Source organism: Halichoerus grypus, chromosome 5 (assembly GCF_964656455.1).
Source record: "Halichoerus grypus chromosome 5, mHalGry1.hap1.1, whole genome shotgun sequence".
Taxonomy (NCBI): Eukaryota; Metazoa; Chordata; class Mammalia; order Carnivora; family Phocidae; genus Halichoerus; species Halichoerus grypus.
Genome location: NC_135716.1, coordinates 36,543,763 through 36,565,177, shown reverse-complemented (window position 1 = coordinate 36,565,177; position 21,415 = coordinate 36,543,763). Strand labels below are relative to the sequence as shown.

Here is a 21,415-nt window from a genome sequence, read left to right as displayed (position 1 = left end):
ATCGCGCATTTACTATGTACCAGGTTCTGCTATATAGTAGGACAAATCTTCGAGGAGGTACTTTCTTGTCAGGGAGTCTTTGTTCTCAACAGACACTGTCTAGGTTGAAACCTTTCGACCACACAGAAAGGGTGCTAATTGAGGGTCCAAGGGGTTTGTACCTCAGGAACATTCTTTTCAGACCTCTTATCAACCATCTACCCAGCTAAAAATCTTTACATGGGATTTGCTCAGGTGGTAATGTGTTCCCATTTTCTTTCTATCCCCACTCCCACAAATGGCCCAGAGAGCAAGCAGTAAATTTCAGAATTCATAGGGATTGTTGTGTGTTGAATAATTAGGGAAAGCTTTAAGGAAGTTGTGGAAGAGATGGAAATGGAGCTGAGCCTCAGTCTAATGGAGAGACCTGGAGAAGTGGAGAAATCTAAGAGACAAAATTGGTCAGAAGAATGTTGGCAAAGACAGACACACTCAGGGAACAGAGTCTGGCCAGGATGGAGTGCTGAGTGGTGGTTTAGGAACACTGGATGGCAAGAGAAGCACAGGGCCAATCATAATAATCCAAGGTGACACATGAATAGAACCTGAATGATAGGAGTGAATAGAGAGGATGGTTTATGTGGGTTCTGTTCTAGCGCCTGTCAGACCTGGATTTGAGTCCCAGCTCATGACCTCCTGGCTGGCAAATTTCTTAATCTTTCTAAGTCTGCTTTCTCCTCTCTAAAATGGTATCCTTTTTACTTTAATTACATATGTAACCCACCATATTATTTTATTATTTCAAAATACTATTATTTCAACATATAATCAATATAAACCGTATTAGTAAGAGCTTTACATTCTTTTCCCATACTAAGTCTTTGAAATCTGCTGTGTATTTTTCAAGGATAGTACATCTCAATTCAGACTAGTTACATTTCAGGTTCTCAAAGGCACGTATACTATTGGGCAGCATCGTTAAAACATTTTAGTCATAGCAGAATGCTCAAGATCTATTGCTAAATAAAAGGGCAGGCTGCGGGGGTACCTGGGTGGCTCCGTCAGTTAAGTGTCTGCCTTCAGCTTAGGTCATGATCTCAGGATCCTGGGATTGAGACGCATGTGGGGGTCCCTGCTAGGTGGGGAGCCTGCTTCTCCCTCTCCCTCTGCCCTTTCCCCCCATACTCATTCTCTCTCTGTCTGTCTCAAATAAATAAATAAAATCTTTTTAAAAAGTCAGGCTGCAAAACTATGCTGCATGATCTAATTTTGTAACACATGCATGAAAATATACATATGTGTTGATGTGCAGAAAATAATGTTGAAAGGGTCCACAACAGAAACTTGTATTGGGGATATTTTTTATATTTTATTTGTCTACTTTTATGTATTCTATGTTTGATCATGTCTTTCTTTTATAGTTAGAAAAACAAATGTGATTTTCTAAAGGAGAGATGTATTTGTTTCTTATTATCACTGTAACAAATTGCTACAAATGTACCTTAAAACAACACAAATTTGTTATCTTACAGTTCTGTAGTACAGAAATCTGACACAAGTTTCACTGGACTAAAATCAATGGGCTGGCAGGGTCTTATTCCTTCTGGACACTCGAGAGCAGAATCTGTTTCTGTGCCTTTTCCAGCTTCCAGAGGCTGCCTACATTCCTTGGCTCATGGTCCCCTTCCTCTGTTTTCAACGCCAGCTATGTTGCATCTCTCTAATCCTGCTTCTGATGTCACATCTCTTACTCTGACTTTCCTTTTCTGCCTCCCTCTTCCATATTCTCCCTTGTGATTACATTGAGCCCATCTGGATAATCAAGGATAATCTCCCTATTTTAATGTCAGCTGATTAGCAACCTCAGTTTCATCTGTAACTCCATTCCCCTTTGCTTCATAACATAACATAATCCAGGAATTAGGACATGAACAACTTGGAAGGGTCATTATTCTGCCCACCACAAAAGGCACGGTCATGATTTGTATGGGCTAACAAATATTTCTATTCTCCTCTCAGGCATGTGGTAGGCCTATACTTCCCTGATGCCTTAGGATATGACTTGCTTTGGCCAATGCAATATGAGTGGAAGTGACATGTGTCACTCCTGAGTAGAAGCATGTGGTTTGCCATGTTCTCTTTGCCCTGCCTTTGTTATAAGAGTAGTACTGAATGAGATGGCACCTGCGTCAGCTGGATCTGAGAGAGATTAAGATAAGCAGAGCCTTCCTACTCTCTTCCACTGGCCAGACTCAGTCAGTGAGAAATAAATGGTATGGTCGTGTGTTATTCCACTGAGATTCAGGGGTTGTTTGGTCCTAGACAAACTTAGCTTTTCCTGACTGGTAGAAGAGGTTAAGAAATGTATCTGTTTTAGTTAGGGGAGTGTGTGCATAAATGCTGAGACAGGTGAGTGATAGAGACCACGAGAGTGTGAAGAGGAAACAGGGACATTAAGCTGGCACTGGAAATAAGCTATGTTGATCACCACACCTTCTCCTAAATTAAAAACAAAATGGCTCATCCATGTTAGAGGCATCCCTGGGCCCACCCCTGAGCTCTAGAGAAGCTGTGAGGTTCTCAGAGAAGCCCTGAGTTTTATAATAGGACCCTTCTTCTGCTTAAGCCCTCCAGCTGCCGGCCCAAGGGAACTCTGGATATGTGGGGCCCTCAGGAGTGTTTTCCCTGAAGCATCAGCTCCTCAAGGCTTCTTAGGCTGATGAATACTGTATTCTAGGGGACTCTGGACTCCCTGATGTTTGTATGTGGATCAGGGACATGTTTTCGGGCCACCCCAAGGCTGAGTGGCTGCCTCGCTGTATCTGTAAGCCCTAGGTAGGACCCAGGAGTTTGCAAAACACATTCACTTTTGTGTTTTCATTTTGTCCTCTCAATAATTCCATGAGATGAGCGGGGATTCTTGTTTTTTTAGATAAAGATGCTGAGGGTTACAGTGGTAGAAAAAAGAACTGGGAATAGAATCGAGAGCGGGATTCCTCCCACACCAGGGTTGTGAAGAGTACCTCCAGAGGAACAAATGTACCTCAGTGGGCACCACTCTATGATGATGATGGTCTATGATGATTTGTTGAGCACCTACTGTGTGCTTTCTGTTGCTGTCCCTAATACGGCTGAAAGTATAGTCCCAAGAAGCCACAGAGGACACTCCCCAAATCAGCCAATTACTTCATAACCATCCATTTCTCTTTAGTTGAATAGATATATCCTCCTAGTCCCACTTAGAAAACCTAAGAAGTTATTAATTCGGATTAATAGTAATGAGGTTTGTGCAATAACTAAGTACCAGGTACTGGTGCTTTTCTGGCCATTTCAGAGCTAGCAGTAATTCAAAATGATTTTCCCAGAATTGAGCTGACATTACTCACAGAAGCTGTACACAGAGATGTTCTGGCCTAAGAAAGCCCTCTATGAAATGAAGCTATTAAGTGAAAGAGTAGTGTGAAACTCAACTACATTAAGAATACAGAGAGAGCATGGGGCACCTGAGTGGTGCAATAGGTTAAGCCTCCAACTCTTGGTTTCTGCTCAGATCCTGATCTCAGGGTTGTGAGATCTAGCCCCATGTGGGCTCTGCGCTCAGCACAGAGTCTGTTTGACTCTCTCTTCCTCCCTCTCTCTGCCCTTCCTTCCTGCTCTCTCTCTCTCTCAAACTAAATAAGTAAATCTTAAAAAAAAAAAAAAAAAAAAGGAATACAGAGAGGGCAAAAAATATATATAAAAGTTTACTAGATGGAAAAGAAAAAACAAATCAAGAGAAGGTGGAAATACCATATATTAACTTCTAAGAGGACACAACAAAGCCAGAAGATATAAATTATCACTCCAAGATAGGACACTTGATAACTTTTTAATTTGTTTGAAAAAAAAGAGCCTCTTTTTTTTTTTAAAAGATTTTATTTATTTATTTGAGAGAGAGAATGAGAGAGAGAGAGAGCATGAGATGAGGGGAGGGTCAAAGGGAGAAGCAGTCTCCCTGCTGTGCAGGGAGCCCGATGTGGGACTCGATCCCGGGACTCCAGGATCATGACCTGAGCTGAAGGCAGTCGCTTAACCAACTGAGCCACCCAGGTGCCCCAAAAAAAGGAGCCTCTTAGTAGTTACTTTGGGATCCCACTTCAAACCTGTGTTGATGTTAATTTATGGATGTGTTGAACTAATCAAATTCAATAAACATGGATGTCTCTAGCATCCAGATGCTCCTCTGGTTGACAGTCGCACTAGGCTAGCAGCACACAGCCATGGGAGAATTGCATGGTCATCCTGACGCTGGGCCACATTTAAAATTGGGGGGCCCAAGCAACCTTTCTGAAAGGCCATCTCACCCATACTGCCTGAAAAATGGATAGACCTGGCCCCATTTGTACACTACCCCCCACATTTACCTGTAGCCTTCTCTGGATTAGAAAAAGCCTGAATTTAAAATGTACCCATATTCAAATTACAGCATACGAAGGATAAACCAATCAAGATGTGGCATTTTAAGCTTCATTTTAAAGAATAAGCTAAACCAAATCCTCCCACCAAAATTCAAAAAGTATTAACATAGCACTTAGTATGTTCCCCAGTCTGTGCCAGCCATTATGGAAGATGGTAAGGAATTGTAAAACCCAGCCTCTGTACTCTAGTAGCTGATAATTTCATTAAGGAGAAGATTCATGAAACCCTATACAAAAGAATAAAGTTCAGACCAAAATGAGGTGGAAATAGTTCATGCAGAAGAAAGTTTGGAAGAGGAGAGATCAGTGTGAGACTGACCAGGTATTTACCAAACATGAACTGTGTGCCAAGCACTGTTCTACACACCAGAGATACAGTGTGAAAAATACAAAGTTGTTGCTCTCATGGAGTTTACGTTGTCACACATGAGACACGGAGAGCACAGCAGTAAACAAATAAATACAGGCCATCACCTCTGACAGTGGTAAGTGCTCTGAAGAAGGAACAGAGTGCTGGGGTGGTGCCTATGTAGAGGGAGGCCAGGAACACTCTCTCAAGGAGGTGACCTTCGAGCAGAATCCCTACTGATGTGAGGAAGGGAGCCGCATAAAGATCTGGGAGAAAAGTGTTCTCTGCAAAGAGAACAGCAAGTGAGTTGACATGATGTTGCTCTGTTCCAGAACAGCAAAAAGGCTAATGGGACTGGAGCTAAGGACGCCCAGGGGAGATGTCCAACCTGGCCCAGAAGACTTCACTCAAGAGATGAGATTTGAAATGGGATCGGCTTGTCAGCCTGCCCAGATGGGGAGAGTGTTCCAGCTGATCGGTTAAATTTCCACCACCTGGTGCCATAAGGACTTATAATTAGGTTAATTAGAGAAAAGTCCAGAGAATTAGAGAGTTACTTTTCCTACATGTCTATAGGGCTTATATTTGAGGACTCTAATTAACAGTTTTTATAACACCTCTATTTGCTCACATCATTTGCTCCCTTGTCAACTATTTTGGGTTTTAATTGCTTATGCTTTTTTTAAAACTCATCTCAGAGTGATAATGATAAAGAGAGCAAAATCGGAGTGAATAATTCTGTCTTGGAGCGCCTAGGTGGCTCTGTGATTTAAGCGTCTGCCTTCGGCTCAGGTCATGATCCTGGGGTCCTGGGATGGAGCCCCGCATCGGGTTCCTTGCATAGCAGGGAGCCTGCTTCTCCCTCTCCTTCTGCCTCCCACTCCCCCGCTTGTGCTCTCTCTCTCTCTCTGACAAATAAATATAAATCCTTAAAAAAAGAAAAAGAATTGTTTTTAAAAAAAAAAAAGAACCATGGGCTTTAAAGTTCATGTCCTGTGAAATGTAACTCTGACCCCTGTAAGTCCGCAATTATCATTGGTTGTCTTATTCAATAAATTGGACCCTTATATTAATACTTGAATTGACATCACTGTTTTCTGAAAGGTGTAAATAACAGGACATTTCTTTTACAAGTCCCTTCTTCTTTTATTCATGAAGGTAAAACTGATTCTGTCTGTGTTGAAGTTTTTTTCAAATAAAGAGTTTGAAACCTTTGTTTTATTTTCTATCTCCCAAATTTTATAATCTGTACTTTGGTGGGAGGGTGGTTCTGCCCTCAAGGGTATTTTTAAATTATTGGGTTTTTTTAATTATCATAAAATACACATAACATAAAATTTACCATCTCAGCCGTTTTTAAGTGTACAGGTTCAACAGTGTTAAGTATATTCACATGATTATACAATTTCCAAAACTTTATCTTACAAAACCAAAACTCTATCAAACAATTCCCTGTTCCATGTTCCCATGTTCCAACCTCCTCCCCCCATCCCTCAAAGTCCCTGGCAATCACAACTCTACTTTCTGCCTCTATGAATTTGACTACTCTTGGTATCTCATATAAGTGGAACCATACAATATTTGTCTTCCTGTGACTAGCTTACTTCACTTAGTATAATGTCCTCAAAGTTCATTCATGTTGTAGCATGATGTCAGAATTTTCTTTCTTTCTCTCTCTCTTTCTTTCTTTCTTTCCTTCTTTCTTTCTTTCTTTGTAAGGCCATTGTATGTATATACCAGACTTTTTTATCCATCCATCTGTCCATGAACATTGAGACTGCTTCCCCTTTTTGGCTATTTTGAACAATGCTGCTATAAAAACATGGGTGTTTGGATACCAGTTTGAGACATTACTTTCAATTATTTTGTTTTCTGGGAACTCTCTCTCTCTTTCTCTTTCTTTCTCTCTCTCTCTCTCTCCCTGTCTCTCTCCTCTCTCTGTGTCTCTCAAAAATATATATCTGAGGACACTAATTATAATTTTTTAAAGTTTTTTTCCATGAATCAACTCCTAGGGATTAATTTTTATTTTGTTTTGTTTAATATTACACAGTTCTGTCTCTGAAGACTTTGGTTTCCCATCCATACTTAAGAATGAGGCAATAGAAAAGCTCACCATCAGCTATGTGTCTTGTCAGGGCTTGTCAACTGGCAGGCATCATTTTAGGTGAACAGATGGGGGAAGCCATTAAGCTTTGGGCCTCATAAAATGGAAGGAGAAAGGGCTGTATGCTGAGGCAATAATTCACATGCTCACTGCCCAGTTTCTCATGAGACAATTCTTCCATTTCTTTTTTGGTGCTTTTGTTTGTTTTGTTTTATGAATTTGCTTAAATTATTTTTCCCCAGCTTTATTAAGAATGTGATTGAAAACTAAAAATTATATTTATTTAGGTTGTACAATGTGATTTTTTTGTCTTTTTAAGGTGTACAATCTGATGATTTAATATACATATGCATTGTGAAGTTATACACAATGGTATATTATGCAGCCATAAGAAAGGAAATCTTGCTGTCTGGGATAACATAGGTAGACTTTAACAGCATTATGTTAAGTGAAATAAGGCAGATGCAGAAAAACAACTATTATATGATCTCACTTATATGTGGAATTTAAGAAGGTCAAACTCATAGAATTAGGGAAAAGAATGGTGGTTGCCAAGGTGGGGGGTGGGGAGAAATGGGGAGATGTTGGTTAAAGGGTACAAACTTTCAGTTATAAGATGAATAAGTTCTGGGGATCTAATATACAGCATGGTAACTATAGCTATTAATATTGTATTATATTCTTGAAATTTCCTGAGAGTAGACCTTAAATGTTCTCACAACACGTGCAAAAAAAAAAAACAAAAAAATTGTATCTTTCCATTTCTTTTGAAACTGAATCAATCAATCAATCAATGTCTCCCTCTCACTCTTGCTGTCTCTGTCTCTATTTCACTGCTTGGAGAGAGTGAGGCATTCTCTGCAGAGATGCATAGGTGTTGAATATTCTATCTACAGACTTTCCAGTAGCTCCTCTGTTTTCAGCCCCATATTCTGCTATCTCTGCAGACCTGGCACTTCTTGAGTTCTAAGCCCTCCAAGCTTCTGAGGGGTATCTGCACAGTCTCCTCAACTATAACATCCACCATGCATTCTTTTTTTTTTTTAAGATTTTATTTATTTGTTTTTGACAGAGAGAGCAAGAGAGCACAAGCAGGAGGAACAGTAGAGGGAGAGGGAGAAGCAGGCTCCCGGCTGAGCAGAGAGCCCAATGTGGGACTCGATCCCAGGACCCCAGGATCAGGCCCTGAGCTAAAGGCAGACACTTAACCATCTGAGCCACCCAGGCGCCCCCACCATGCATTCTTTTAAGTGGGGTTTCCTCCTCCCCGCCTCATTCAATACTTATTCTATTACCCACTTTGGTCTGCAGAAATTTGTTGAAACCTCTGATCAACTGATGCCTTCTATTTATTTTTGTGAGTTCATAACTTTACCCTTTAGAGTAATTTTTAGGGGTTGGAGGGAGAGGAGCTAAACACACATGCTTAATCCACCATATTGAATTACAAGTCTGAAAGTGTAGTTCAGAAATCTTAGCATTTCCACTGCTCTCCTTCCTACAGATGCAGGCTCCCATCTGGGATCATTTCTATTCAGCCCTGGGAACTTCTTAAGTATTTCCTGCAGTGCAGGTCTAGTGCCAACAAATTCTCTCAGCTTTTGTTTTTCTGAAAATGCCTAGATTTGGCCATCATTTTTCTATTTTAAAAACATTTTTTACTTTGAATTAATCTTAAGCTTACAGAAAATTGCAAGAATAGTACAAAGAACTCCCAAGAATTATTTTTAACTGGTAACATTTAATTGTTAACATTTTGCCACATTTGCCTAATCATTTTATCTGTCTCTCTCTCTCCCTCTCTCTCTCTGTCTCTGTATATGCTCCATATATATTACAATTTTTGATATTATACATAACATAATTTTGTATAATATACATACTAGTATAATATAATTTTTGAACCCATTTGAAAGTAAGTTGTGAAAAAAAAAAGAAAGTAAGTTGTGGATATAATAACTCAGATTTAGGGAATTAACATAGAAACAATACTATCACCTAATCCACAGATCTCACGCACATTTTACTGATTGTCCTGATAATATTCTTTAAAAATCTACAATCCCATCCAGAATCACATATTGCATTTAATTATCATGTCTCTTTCATTTCCTTTAATCAGGAAGATTATTTCTGTTTTTGTCTTTCATGACTTTGATATTTTTTTTATTTTTTTATTGTTATGTTAATCACCATACATTACATCATTAGTTTTTAATGTAGTGTTCCATGATTCATTGTTTGTGCATAACACCCAGTGCTCCATGCAGAACATGCCCTCTTTAATACCCATCACCAGGCTAACCCATTCTCCAACCCCCCTCCCCTCTAGAACCCTCAGTTTGTTTTTCAGAGTCCATCGTCTCTCATGGTTCATCTCCCCCTCCGATTCCCCCCCTTCATTCCTCCCCTCCTGCTATCTTCTTCTTTTTCTTTTTTCTTAACATATAATGTATTATTTGTTTCAGAGGTACAGATCTGTGATTCGACAGTCTTGCACAATTCACAGCGCTCACCATAGCACATACCCTCCCCAGTGTCTATCACCCAGCCATCCCATCCCTCCCACCCCAACCCCCACTCCAGCAACCCTCAGTTTGTTTCCTGAGATTAAGAATTCCTCATATCAGTGAGGTCATATGATACATGTCTTTCTCTGATTGACTTATTTCGCTCAGCATAACACCCTCCAGTTCCATCCACGTCATTGCAAATGGCAAGATCTCATTCCTTTTGATGGCTGCATAATATTCCATTATATATATATACCACATCTTCTTTATCCATTCATCTGTTGATGGACATCTTGGCTCTTTCCACAGTTTGGCTATTGTGGACATTGCTGCTATAAACATCGGGGTGCACATACCCCTTTGGATCCCTACATTTGTATCTTTGGGGTAAATACCCAGTAGTGCAATTGCTGGATTGTATGGTAGCTCTATTTTCAACTTTTTGAGGAACCTCCATACTGTGTTCTAGAGTGGTTGCACCAGCTTGCATTCCCACCAACAGTGTAGGAGGGTTCCCCTTTCTCCACATCCCCGCCAACATCTGTCCTTTCCTGACTTGTTAATTTTAGCCATTCTGACTGGTGTGAGGTGGTATCTCATTGAGGTTTTGATTTGGATTTCCCTGATGCGGAGCGATGTTGAGCACTTTTTCATGTGTCTGTTGGCCATTTGGATGTCTTCTTTGGAAAAATGTCTGTTCATGTCTTCTGCCCATTTCTTGATTGGATTATTTGTTCTTTGGGTGTTGAGTTTGATAAGTTCTTTATAGATTTTGGTACTAGCCCTTTATCTGATATGTCATTTGCAAATATCTTCTCCCATTCTGTCGGTTGCATGACCTTGATATTTTTGAAGAATCTATGCCATTTATTTTGCAGAATATCATTCAGTTTGAGTTTGTCTGGTATGTCTTCATTATTCAAGAGAGGTTTTTTTGTTTGTTTGTTTGTTTGGTAGGAATAACATAGAAGTGATGCTGTGTCCTTCTTGGTACATCCTATCAGAGGGTGACAACAATGACAGTTGTCCTCATTACTGATAATGTTAAATTTTACTACTTGGTTAAGATGGTGTATGTCCCTAAATAGCCAAAACAATACTGAAAAAAAAAAAGTCAGAGGACTCACTCTTCTCAATTACAAAGCTACAGTATCAAAATAGTGTGGTACTGGCATAAAGATAGACATGTAGGCCAATGCAATAGAATAAAGAGCCTTAAAATAAACCCTTACATATACAGTCAAATGATTTTCCACAAAGGTGCCAAGAACATTCAATGGGGAAAGGACAGTCTTTTCAACAAATGCTCTTGGGAAATTGGATATTTACATGAAAAGAAAAAAGCTGGACCCTTCAATTATATTATATTCAAAAATTATCAAAATGGATCAAAGACCCAAAGGTAAGTGCTAAAACTATAAATCTCTCAGAAGAGAACATAAGGGTATCTTCATAATATTGGATCTTGGCTATGACGCCAAAAGTACAAGCAACAACAACAAAAATTAGATAAATTAGTACATCAAAATTTAAAAATTTTGCATCAAAGGGCATAATCAACAGAGTAAAGAGGCAGCCTACAGAATAAAGGAAAATATTTCCAAATCCTCTATTTCATAAGGGGTTAATATCCAGAATACATAAAGAACTCCTACAACTCAACAACAGCAACAATTAAAAAAAAAAAAAAGTTCAAAAATGGGCAAAGGACATGAATAGATACCTCTCTAAGATATCCAAATGACCAAGAAGTACAGGAAAAGATGTTCAATATCACTAATCATTGGGAAATGCAAATCAAAACCACAATGAAATGACATTTTACACCCATTAGGATGGCTATTATCAAAAACAAAAAACAAAAAAACAAAAACAAAAACCAGAAAATAACAAGTGTTGGAGAGGATGTGAAAAAACCGGAATCCTCGTGCCCTACTGGTGGGAATATAAAATGGTGCAGCAGTTATGGAGTATGATCGTTCCTCAAAAAATTAAACATGGAATCAGCATATGATACGGTGATTCTACTTCTGGGTACATACCCAAAAGATTTGAAAGCAGGGTCTTGAAGAGATATTTGTACACTCGTGTCCATAACAGTATTATTTACAATAGCTAAAACATGGAAGCAACCCAAGTGTCCATCGATGGATGAATGGATAAACAAAATGTGGCATATACATATAATTGAATATTATTCCACCTTAAAAATAAAAGAAATTCTGAGACATACTACTGCAAGGATGAACCTTGAAGATACTATGATAAGTGAAATAATCCAGTCACAAAAAGACAAATAAGGTATGATTTCATTCATATGAAGTACCTAGAATCATCAAATTCATAAAGATAGAAAGTAGAATGGTGGTTGCCAGAGGCTGTGGGAAGTGGGGAATGGGGTTTTATTCTTTGATGGGTGCATAGTTTTACTTTGGGAAGATGAAAAGTCTCTAGAGATAGATAGCAGTGATAGTTGCACAACAGTGTGAATGTACTTAATGCCACTGAACTGTACACTTAAAATGTAAATTTTATATTATGTAGATTTTACAATTAAAAAGATGGCACATGCCATGTTTCTCCACTGTAAAGTAAATAAGTAATATGTAACTTGTAGTTACCATATTTGTTACTTCCTTTATTAACATTGAAAATATGATTCTCATTATCCCCATTATATTATTCATCAATCCTCTTGTTTGTAATCAGTCTCTCAACCATATTGGCCATCTCCTAACTCTGCCTCCACCAACCATACTAGCCAAATCCTTGACCCTGCCTCCACCAATGTGCTAGTTGAATTGCCTCATAAAGGTGAAATGAAGGCCTTAAATTTTGGAGGATATTTTCACTGGTTATAGAATTTCAGGGTGACAGATTCTTTTTTTCTTTCATCTCTTTAAAAGATGTCATTCCATCTTGGTTCCATTGTTTCTTTTTTTTTTTTTTTTTTAAGATTTTATTTATTTGACAGAGAGAGACAGTGAGAGAGGGAACACAAGCAGGGGGAGTGGGAGAGGGAGAAGCAGGTTTCCCGCGGAGCAGGGAGCCCGATGCGGGGCTCGATCCCAGGACCCTGAGATCATGACCTGAGCCGAAGGCAGTCGCTTAACCAACTGAGCCACCCAGGTGCCCCTGGCTTCCATTGTTTCTGATAAAAAGTCAGCCATCATTCTTACTGTTGTACTTCTGAATGGATCGTGCTTTTTCTCTGGGTGCTATTAAGGTTTTCTCATTATCTTTGGTTTTCAGCAGTTTGGTTATGGTGTAACTAACTATAACGCCTGCATAAGCCTTTCAATCTCTCTTCCCCTTTAACAGTGGCCCTGGAGGTTACGCTTTTAAGATGACCACATTACAAGATGGAAGGAGCCTAGAAATCAGAGTCAGTGCTTGAAGGAGAGCCATGAAGAAAGCTGACTGCCCCACTGAGACTGAGATTGGTAAACAAGCAAACAACAACAACAACAACAAATTTTGTGATTTTAGGCCACTGTGATTTTAGGGTTTATTACAATAGTCTAGCCTGGCCTATCTTGACTAATGTATTAATCAAAGCATGTAATAAGACTATTTTAACAAGTAAAAAGGAAGCTAGGTAGCATGCATATTGTTATCATCCATGAACAATACCATGAGTATATGCTATGTATTAGTATTTAGGTGAAAACTCACACACATGTGCACCTATACACACATATTTAAGTTGCCATGCCATTAAGGTAGATCTCACAGATCATTAGAAAAATAACTTCCATACTTAAAAAAGATTGACTTTCTTACTTCATACCTTGAGAGTTCAAGTGGCTAATCAAATACATGACCAATAATACAAGTTATACTCACAAGTACTGTATTATCCATGTACTTTGTAACAAAGGGGAAAAAAAAAAACTATGCCTTCAAAGTTAGTGTCTTTAGGCCAAATATTGGCGTCTAAACCAAAGTCAAACATCACATTTTAGAAAAATCAAATACTTCGAAAGAGATTATTCCACCTGCCACAGAGGTATGAAATTTGTACTTACTACTTGATTGTCTATTCCATTTCTAGGAAATAAGCACTGTTATCATTAAGGCCAGTGAGAAGACCCGTTTGCTTAATATCAGGCTTGGACTTGAATTCTCCCTTGACACTGAGGCTGGATGTTAGAACGATGCAAATTTGAGTTGGTCTTAGATGGGCTGAAAAGGGAGTTAATGCTGAAAGACCTCATGATTTCATGATATAAGCTGTTAGCAGTGTAACTGTGCATAACTTAGCTTCTTTGTGCCCCAGTTATCTCACTTGTAAAATAATTTTTGCTGATGGTTCTGGTTCTTGTGAGAAATGTAGAACAAGCTGGTACATAAAAACCACTTAATGTTGCAATCATCATCAGAGTCAATATCATCATCACTCTAGTAAGGGAATTCAGATGTTATTAGTACTGACCACAACTTTGTCATCCACTTTGTATAAGAATGTGAAAAAAAAATGTAGGCAACATCATTTTGGATCTTTCTTTCCTCCTTGAGTGAAACACCAGTATCACTATAAATGGCATACATGTTAAACACCTGAGAATTGTGATAGGTGTCTTAAAAGTAGAAAACAAGAAATACATTTCTGAACTAGGTTTCTCCAGATTTCAAAAGAAACTTTCCATTAAATGTTAGAAAAATCAGAGCATGCCATCTTGGAAAGATACTTTTAAATTGTGAGGAAATCAGCCTTAAGCAAGCCATATATACAGGGTTTTTTTCTCATGCTTTTAAAAACTGTTTTGGAATCAACTTGTCATTCCTTTGTGTCAGCACACCACATACAATAGACAAACCACAGGGGTTATATTAACACAAATACAGGCAATCAGACCTCAAGGTAAATGCATTATAAATTATCTTTTCATTCGTTAATCCTGGATACCCAAATTCTTGGAAGTATGGTGGAATCACAATCATGAGAAGGTCTCAAGGGACACATAAAGCTTTCAAACATGTGAGGATTTGAATAAGGTAACCTGGCAAATAGAGTTTTGAACTTGGCAGTGTAGCTTGCTCCATCTACAGCACAGATTCACAAAGTATCCTTTCCATCTCCCTTGGTTTACAGGCGGCCAACTTACATGGCCAAGTCAGCTCACTAAATAAGGATGTTATGTTCCAGGCTCACTGAATTTGGCGTTTCCAGAGTAGCTTGTTTTTCCTCTTCATCAATTAGCTAGGGTTGGAGAAGTCCAAGAGTCAAAAATTTAACTATAGGGTGCCTGGGTGGCTCAGTTGGTTAAGCAACTGCCTTTGGCTCAGGTCATGATCCCGGAGTCCTGGGATCGAGTCCCACATCGGGCTCCCCGCTGAGCGGGGAGCCCACTTCTCCCTCTGACCCTCTCCCCTCTCATGCTGTTTCTCTGTCTCTCTCTCTTTCTCTCAAATAAATAAATAAAATCTTTAAAAGTAAAAAAAAAATTAACTATAATCTCAGGAGCTACAAAGTACAGTGCTTATAAAACCACCCAACTATTTCTTCAAAGGCTTAAAACCTACCAAAAGGCTCACCTCATATGCTGCTCAAAAAACCCTGAATTGACATGTTCCAGCACCACCACAGGACAGCATGCAGATAAGGTAACCTTAGAACCAACCAAAAATAGATGGTACCTTCTGGATCTGCTAAAAAAAAAATTTTAAGATTTATTTATTTTAGAGAGAAAGTGAGAGCAGGGGGAGAGGCAGAGAGAGAGAGGGAGAGATAGAATCCTCAAGCAGAATCCCTGCTGAGTGCAGAGCCGGATGAGGGGCTTGATTCAGGACCCTGAGATCATAACCTGAGCAAAAATGAAGAGTTGGAGGCCTAACCAACTAATCTACCCTGGTGTCCCGCTGCTAAAATCTTGGTAAGCAAATTAATACACTAATTTTTGGTTTATTCAACTAAAATATGATGGATGTACCATAGCACTAACCAAAACCTTCAAAAAGTTGGTCACAGACAAAGTGTCTTCAAGCATACAGCTGCATATTTGAGCTTGATTGTCTGTATAGGATTTGCAGGCAGGCCAAAGACCTGTGAAACAGGAATTTGTGCCTTAAATTAGTATTGCTTAATACATTCATAAGGGATTTACAAAGCCATGGAATTGTCCATTTTATAAAGCTGGAATGCTGTTGGCTTAAGCATTATTTGGGACTTAAAAAAATCATAAAAAGACCTGTTTTTAGTTTATTGTTTTTTCTTGAAAAAATCTAATTAGGAAAAAGTAGATCTCATATTTCTAATGCATTGAAAGGTTTGAACTTCATGATTAATAGTATTGGCAGCAAATAGAGTAAACAGTCCTCCTTAAATGTATTTTGATTAAATACATTTAGAGTTCCACTTAAGATGCGTTTTGCCATGTTCAATATGGTGCTAGACATGGGTGGAAAAACAGCAGATATTTTTCCAAGCAGGAGGCATGAGATTGCTAAAATCCTCAGCCTCCACCACAACATTAATTAGTGTGTTTCACCAACCAAGGCTGTAAGATTTGTAAATGAAATTCTAGAAGGGGCATCAAGCTAGAACAGGATATGGAAGCCAAATGGAAAACATGAACCAATAAAAGAAAAAAGCTAAACTAGCTAGAAGTCTTAGTTTATTCTTTGAAGTCAGTTCAAGTCTTGCATGCTTTAATTCTGATGTAATCTTAAAATGGTGGGTACAAACAAGAACTCAGAAACAGCTTTTGTAACTTTTGGACCAAATGCACATGAATCAGTTTGTTGATGGCTATAATGATTACACAGTGGTCTTTGTTGAATTACATCTGAATTAAAACCGTCATTCTCCTTAGGCTGAAATATAATGAATACTTATGAACAAGAATAGCCATCCTTCAAACACATTCACCACCCCCCCACATGCACACGTACAAAAACTTTTACACAGTATGTTACATTTTGTTGATATATCACATTATTAGTCTTAACAGCATAAGCTTTTGCACGCCAGCACATTCTTCCTGTATGACAATGTGTTTTTTCCTTCTTTGTCCTGTCATTTGTCTTATTTCACATTCTAGTTAATGAGATGATTGCTTTTCTGTGTGTAAGAATATTTTTCTGAGAAGATATAATCCTCTTGATTTGAAAAAAAGTATATTTCTGGCAGGATAAGAATTTCAAACACATATGGCATAGAGGACCATGCCCATAATAATCTTAATGGACAAAAAAATTCTTCAATTAGAATCACAGTCCATTAAGTGTATTCTTCTTGTCTGCTGACAAGCCTTAAAAATGAATAGTACACAAAATGAAAAAATGCACACTGATCTTTTTGTAACATCCATTTAAAATTCTTAGATGATTCGAATAAGTGTTACCACTATATTATAAAGAGTTTTCCATAATAATTATTTTTTATTCTTTGAAAGAAATTTAAGCTATTTTCATTTGATGATAAATGGAAGTTTAGTTCATATATGTCAATTTGACTTAAAAAGAAGAGTACATAAAAGATAAACAGATTTGATTAAAAATACACGTGATCACAGTACTCATGATGGGAATTGAATAGGTGAGTTTATATTTATTTGTAGAATGTATATGTGAATAATTAACAAATAAGGGCACCTAACCGAGAACCACAATTATACAGGAATAGGGTGAGCCACGTAGGCAAGTGCAGAGTAACGTGACGGCAGTGCTATTGTATTTAGACAGTAGAAAATAGCCCACAAGAGTAAGGAGAAAGCCATAACCATGATTTTCTGGTAGGCAATCACAAAATTTCAGCCTCACTAAGTTATTAAGTGCCTAATAAGTGCTGAGAATATGCATATGACCTATAAATAAAAAGTGTAACACAGTTGATAAGTACTATAGAAAGATATGTATAAGGTACACAAGACAAAACAAGAAAAAGGTCAACTCAGTTGAGTTGTGTGTGGAGGGTACACAGGGTCAGATAAAGCTTTAAGGAGGACAGAATGAATTGGGCCTTTGAAAAATGAGTATACCTATGACCCAACAATTGCACTACTAGATATTTATCCAAAGGATACAAAAATAGTGATTCAAAGGGGCACCTGCACCCCAATGTTTACAGCAACAATGTCCACAATAGCCAAAATATAGAAAGAGCCCAGATGTCCATCGACAGATGAGTGGATAAAGATGTGGTGTGTGTGTATATATAATGGAATATTACTCAGCCATGAAAAAGAATGAAATCTTGCCATTTGCAATGACATGGATGGAACTAGAGGGTTTTATGCTAAGCAAAATAAGACAGCCAGAGGAAGACAAATACCATATGATTTCACTCATATGTGGAATTTAAGAAACAAAACAGATGAACATAGGGGAAGGAAAGGAAAAATGAAGTAAGATAAAAACATAGAGGGAGGCAAACCATAAAAGACTCTTAACTATAGGGAACAAACTGAGCGTTGCTGGAGGGGAGGGGGATGGGGGATGGGGTAACTGGGTGATGGACATTAAGGAGGGCACTTGATGTAATGAGCACTGGGTGTTATATGCAACTGATGAATCACTAAATTCTACCCCTGAAACTAATAATACAATATGTTAACTAAATTGAATTTAAATAAAAATTTTTTTTAAAAATGAGTAGGGTTCTGCAGGTGGAAGAGGGGAAGGTATTCTCAGGCAGACAGAACAGGTATGAAATGCCATGACCTAATTGTGAGTTGTAAGTGATGTGTTCAGTGGTTTTCAAAGTGTGGCCTGTAGAGTCCTCTTTCAGGGGGTCCATGAAGTCAAACACATTTTCATAAGAATACTAAGATGTTATGTGCCTTTTTCACTGTGTTCATATTTACACTGAAGATGCTAATGCAACAGTAAGTGAAACTGCTGACCTCTTTCTATCAAGGAGGTAGCACCAAAATGATGACATTTTTCACTTAAAAGAAAAAAAAGTTTCCCTTAAAAATGTCCAGAAGTGGGCACCTGGGTGGCTCAGTCAGTTAAGCAGCCAACTCTTGATTTCGGCTCAGGTCATGATCTCAGGGCGGTGAGATCGAGCCCTGCATCAGGCTCTGTGCTCAGCAGGGAGTCTGCCTGAGATTCTCTCCCTCTCCCCCCGCCTCTCCCCCTGCCTGTCCCCCTGCATGTGTGCTCTCTCTTTCTCTAAAATAAATAAATAAATCTTGGGGGGGAAAAAAAAAAAAGAATGTCCAGAAGTATTAACTTCAGTAAATGTTGACCCTCCAGTACACACCTTTTTGATATTCTAATTGATGAAATAGGGAAGTAAACAAACAGAAAGCATGCCTGCTGCATACCACAGTATAAAGTTTATTTCCAGAAAAAGCACTTGCGCAGTTTGAGCTGCCAGCTGACCTAGCCACTTTTTTCATGGAACACCATTTTAATTTGAAAGGACTAACATAGAAAATTATAGTTATTTGGCAGGTATTTTCTAAAAAATGTACAAAGTGAGGGGCGCCTGGGTGGCTCAGTCGTTAAGTGTCTGCCTTCAGCTCGGGTCATGGTCCCAGGGTCCTGGGATCGAGCCCCACATCGGGCTCCCTGCTCTGTGGGAAGCCTGCTTCTCCCTCTCCCACTACCCGGTCTCTGTCAAATAAATAAATAAAATCTTTAAAAAAAAAATGTACAAAGTGAGACTGTTACTTCAAGGAAAACAACAGGCAATATTTTTTTCTGATAATAAAATACAAGCTTATAAATGAAAATCAGAATTCTCAAAAACTTATGTCTACCATTGTGAGTTTGACAGCTTCCCAATTCTTAAAGATTCTTCTGATGAGATTAGTGATCTTTGATATTGTACAATAAAATGTCAACTTTTGGATCATCTGCATAACTCAGTGAACTATTTATTTTTTTTCAAAAGACCAGTGCAAGAGGTTACAAAATTTTATATGGATAAAAGATCCATTCGAAGAGCAACATAGACCAATGGATTTTCATGTAGCCAAATACAACAAAATATTGATATGGTTTCAGATTCTACATGGCAACTAACCTTTTGGAATCTACCAGTTTTTCAAGTGTTGGTGTAGTATAAAGAATACCCATACTGGGGCGCCTACGTGGCTCAGTCGTTAAGCGTCTGCCTTTGGCTCAGGTCATGATCCCAGGGTCCTGGAATCGAGCCCCGCATGGGGCTCCCTGCTCGGCGGGAAGCCTGCTTCTCCCTCTCCCACTCCCCCTGCTTGTGTTCCCTCTCTCGCCGTGTCTCTCTCTGTCAAATAAATAAATAAAATCTTTAAAAAGGAAAAAAAAAAGAATACCCATATTTATCTGAGAAGGCTATTAAAATACCCTCCCTTTTCCAACTCTGTATTTGTGTCAGGCCAGGTTTTCTTTATATAGTTTGACCAAAACAACATAATACAACAGATTGAAAAGAGAAGCAGCTATAGGGGCGCCTGGGTGGCTCAGTCGTTAAGCGTCTGCCTTCAGCTCAGGTCATGATCCCAGGGTCCTGAGATCGAGCCCCGCATCGGGCTCCCTGCTCCATGGGAAGCCTGCTTCTCCCTCTCCCACTCCCCCTGCTTGTGTTCCCTCTCTCGCTGTGTCTCTCTCTGTCAAATAAATAAATAAAATCTTTAAAAAAAAAAAAAAAGAGAAGCAGCTATAAGAATTCAACCATCTTTTATTAAGCCAGACATTGAAGAGACTTGCAAAAATGTAAAACAATGCTACTCTTTCCCCTAAATTGTATTGTTTCAAAGGTACAGTTTTTTTAAAATAAAAATGTGTGATTGATGCTAACATGATTTAATGAATCTAAATAAAATATTTAATAAATCTTTTTGAAAGTTCTGTTTTAATTTATAATTTAGTAAATATCAATAGACATAAATACATAAGCAAAAGATCTTTGGGGTCCTTAATATTTCCAGGAGTATAAAAGTGACTTGAGACCGAAAATGTGGAGATTCTCTGATTTTATTGCATGCAAGGAGAGAAAATAGACATGATAAGGTGTGTAAGATAATAGAGGAGCATGTACTTGATGCTAAGGCCTATGGTCTTTTTCCCATAGGAAAGGGAATCTTCTTAATAGCCCTTTGATGATACCAGCAAACATTTTAAATACAAATGAAAAATAAAGATACACATACATATACTTCTTTGCTGTGCAATTGAGTAATGCAGTAATTTTTTATACATTGCCTTATGGAGGTGTAATTTACATACCATAATATTCATTCATTTTAAGATTCAATGATTTCCTAATAATTCTATTGAGTATTGCAACCATCACCACAGTCCAGTTTTAGAACACTTCCATCTCCCCAGAGAGATCCCTTATGCCCATTTATGTACGGTTAATCCCTGTTTCCATCCTTAGCCCCAAGCAACCACTAATCTAATTTCTGTCTCTACAGATTGGCCTTTTCTGGAAATTTTACATGAATGGAATCATATAATAAATGCTATCGGTCTGTCTTCTTTCACTTAGCATAATGTTTTTGACGTTCATGTATGTAGCATGTATCAGTAGTTTGTTCTTTTTTGTTGCTGGATAGTATTCCATTGTATACATGGGCAACATTTCATTTATCTGTTCACCAGATATGTGATTGATTGATTTTTGTGTAATTATTTACATTTTGGCTATTATGAATAATGCTATGAACATGAGCATACAAATTTTTGTGTGGAAATGTTTTTGTTTCTCTTGGGTAGATTCCTAGGAGTCGAATTGCTAAGGAGTATAGTAAATACATATTCAACTTTTTAAGAAACCACCAAATTTCTTCAAAGTGCCAGTTACATTCCTACCAGCAATGTATGAGTTTCTCCATATCCTTGCCCTCACTGGTTAATTTCTTTTTGATTATAGCTACCCTGGTGAGTGTGAGTTGGTATCTCATTGTGGTTTTCATTTGCATTTCTCTGATGACTAATGATGTTGAATACCTTTCCATGTGGTTATTGGTGATTCACATATTTTCCTTGGTGAAATGTTTATTCCAATATTTTGCTGATTTTAAAACTGGGTTGTCTTCTCATTATTGAATTGTAAGAATTCTTTATATATTCTAGA

The 21,415-nt window shown here is 38.3% G+C and overlaps 1 protein-coding gene across 1 annotated transcript in view; it reads right to left on the bottom strand.

The window, feature by feature from the left end:
- Positions 1 to 13,689: 13,689 nt before the first annotated feature.
- The window catches only part of RGS22 (regulator of G protein signaling 22), a 149,131-nt gene continuing 141,405 nt past the window's right edge, over positions 13,690 to 21,415 (bottom strand). Inside the window, exons 27-29 of the mRNA XM_078071665.1 lie at positions 15,351 to 15,451; positions 14,561 to 14,608; positions 13,690 to 13,806 (exon numbers count right to left, since the gene is read on the bottom strand). Of these exons, the coding sequence (XP_077927791.1) occupies positions 13,690 to 13,806; positions 14,561 to 14,608; positions 15,351 to 15,451 (266 nt within the window). The remainder of the gene's footprint in view (positions 13,807 to 14,560; positions 14,609 to 15,350; positions 15,452 to 21,415) is intronic.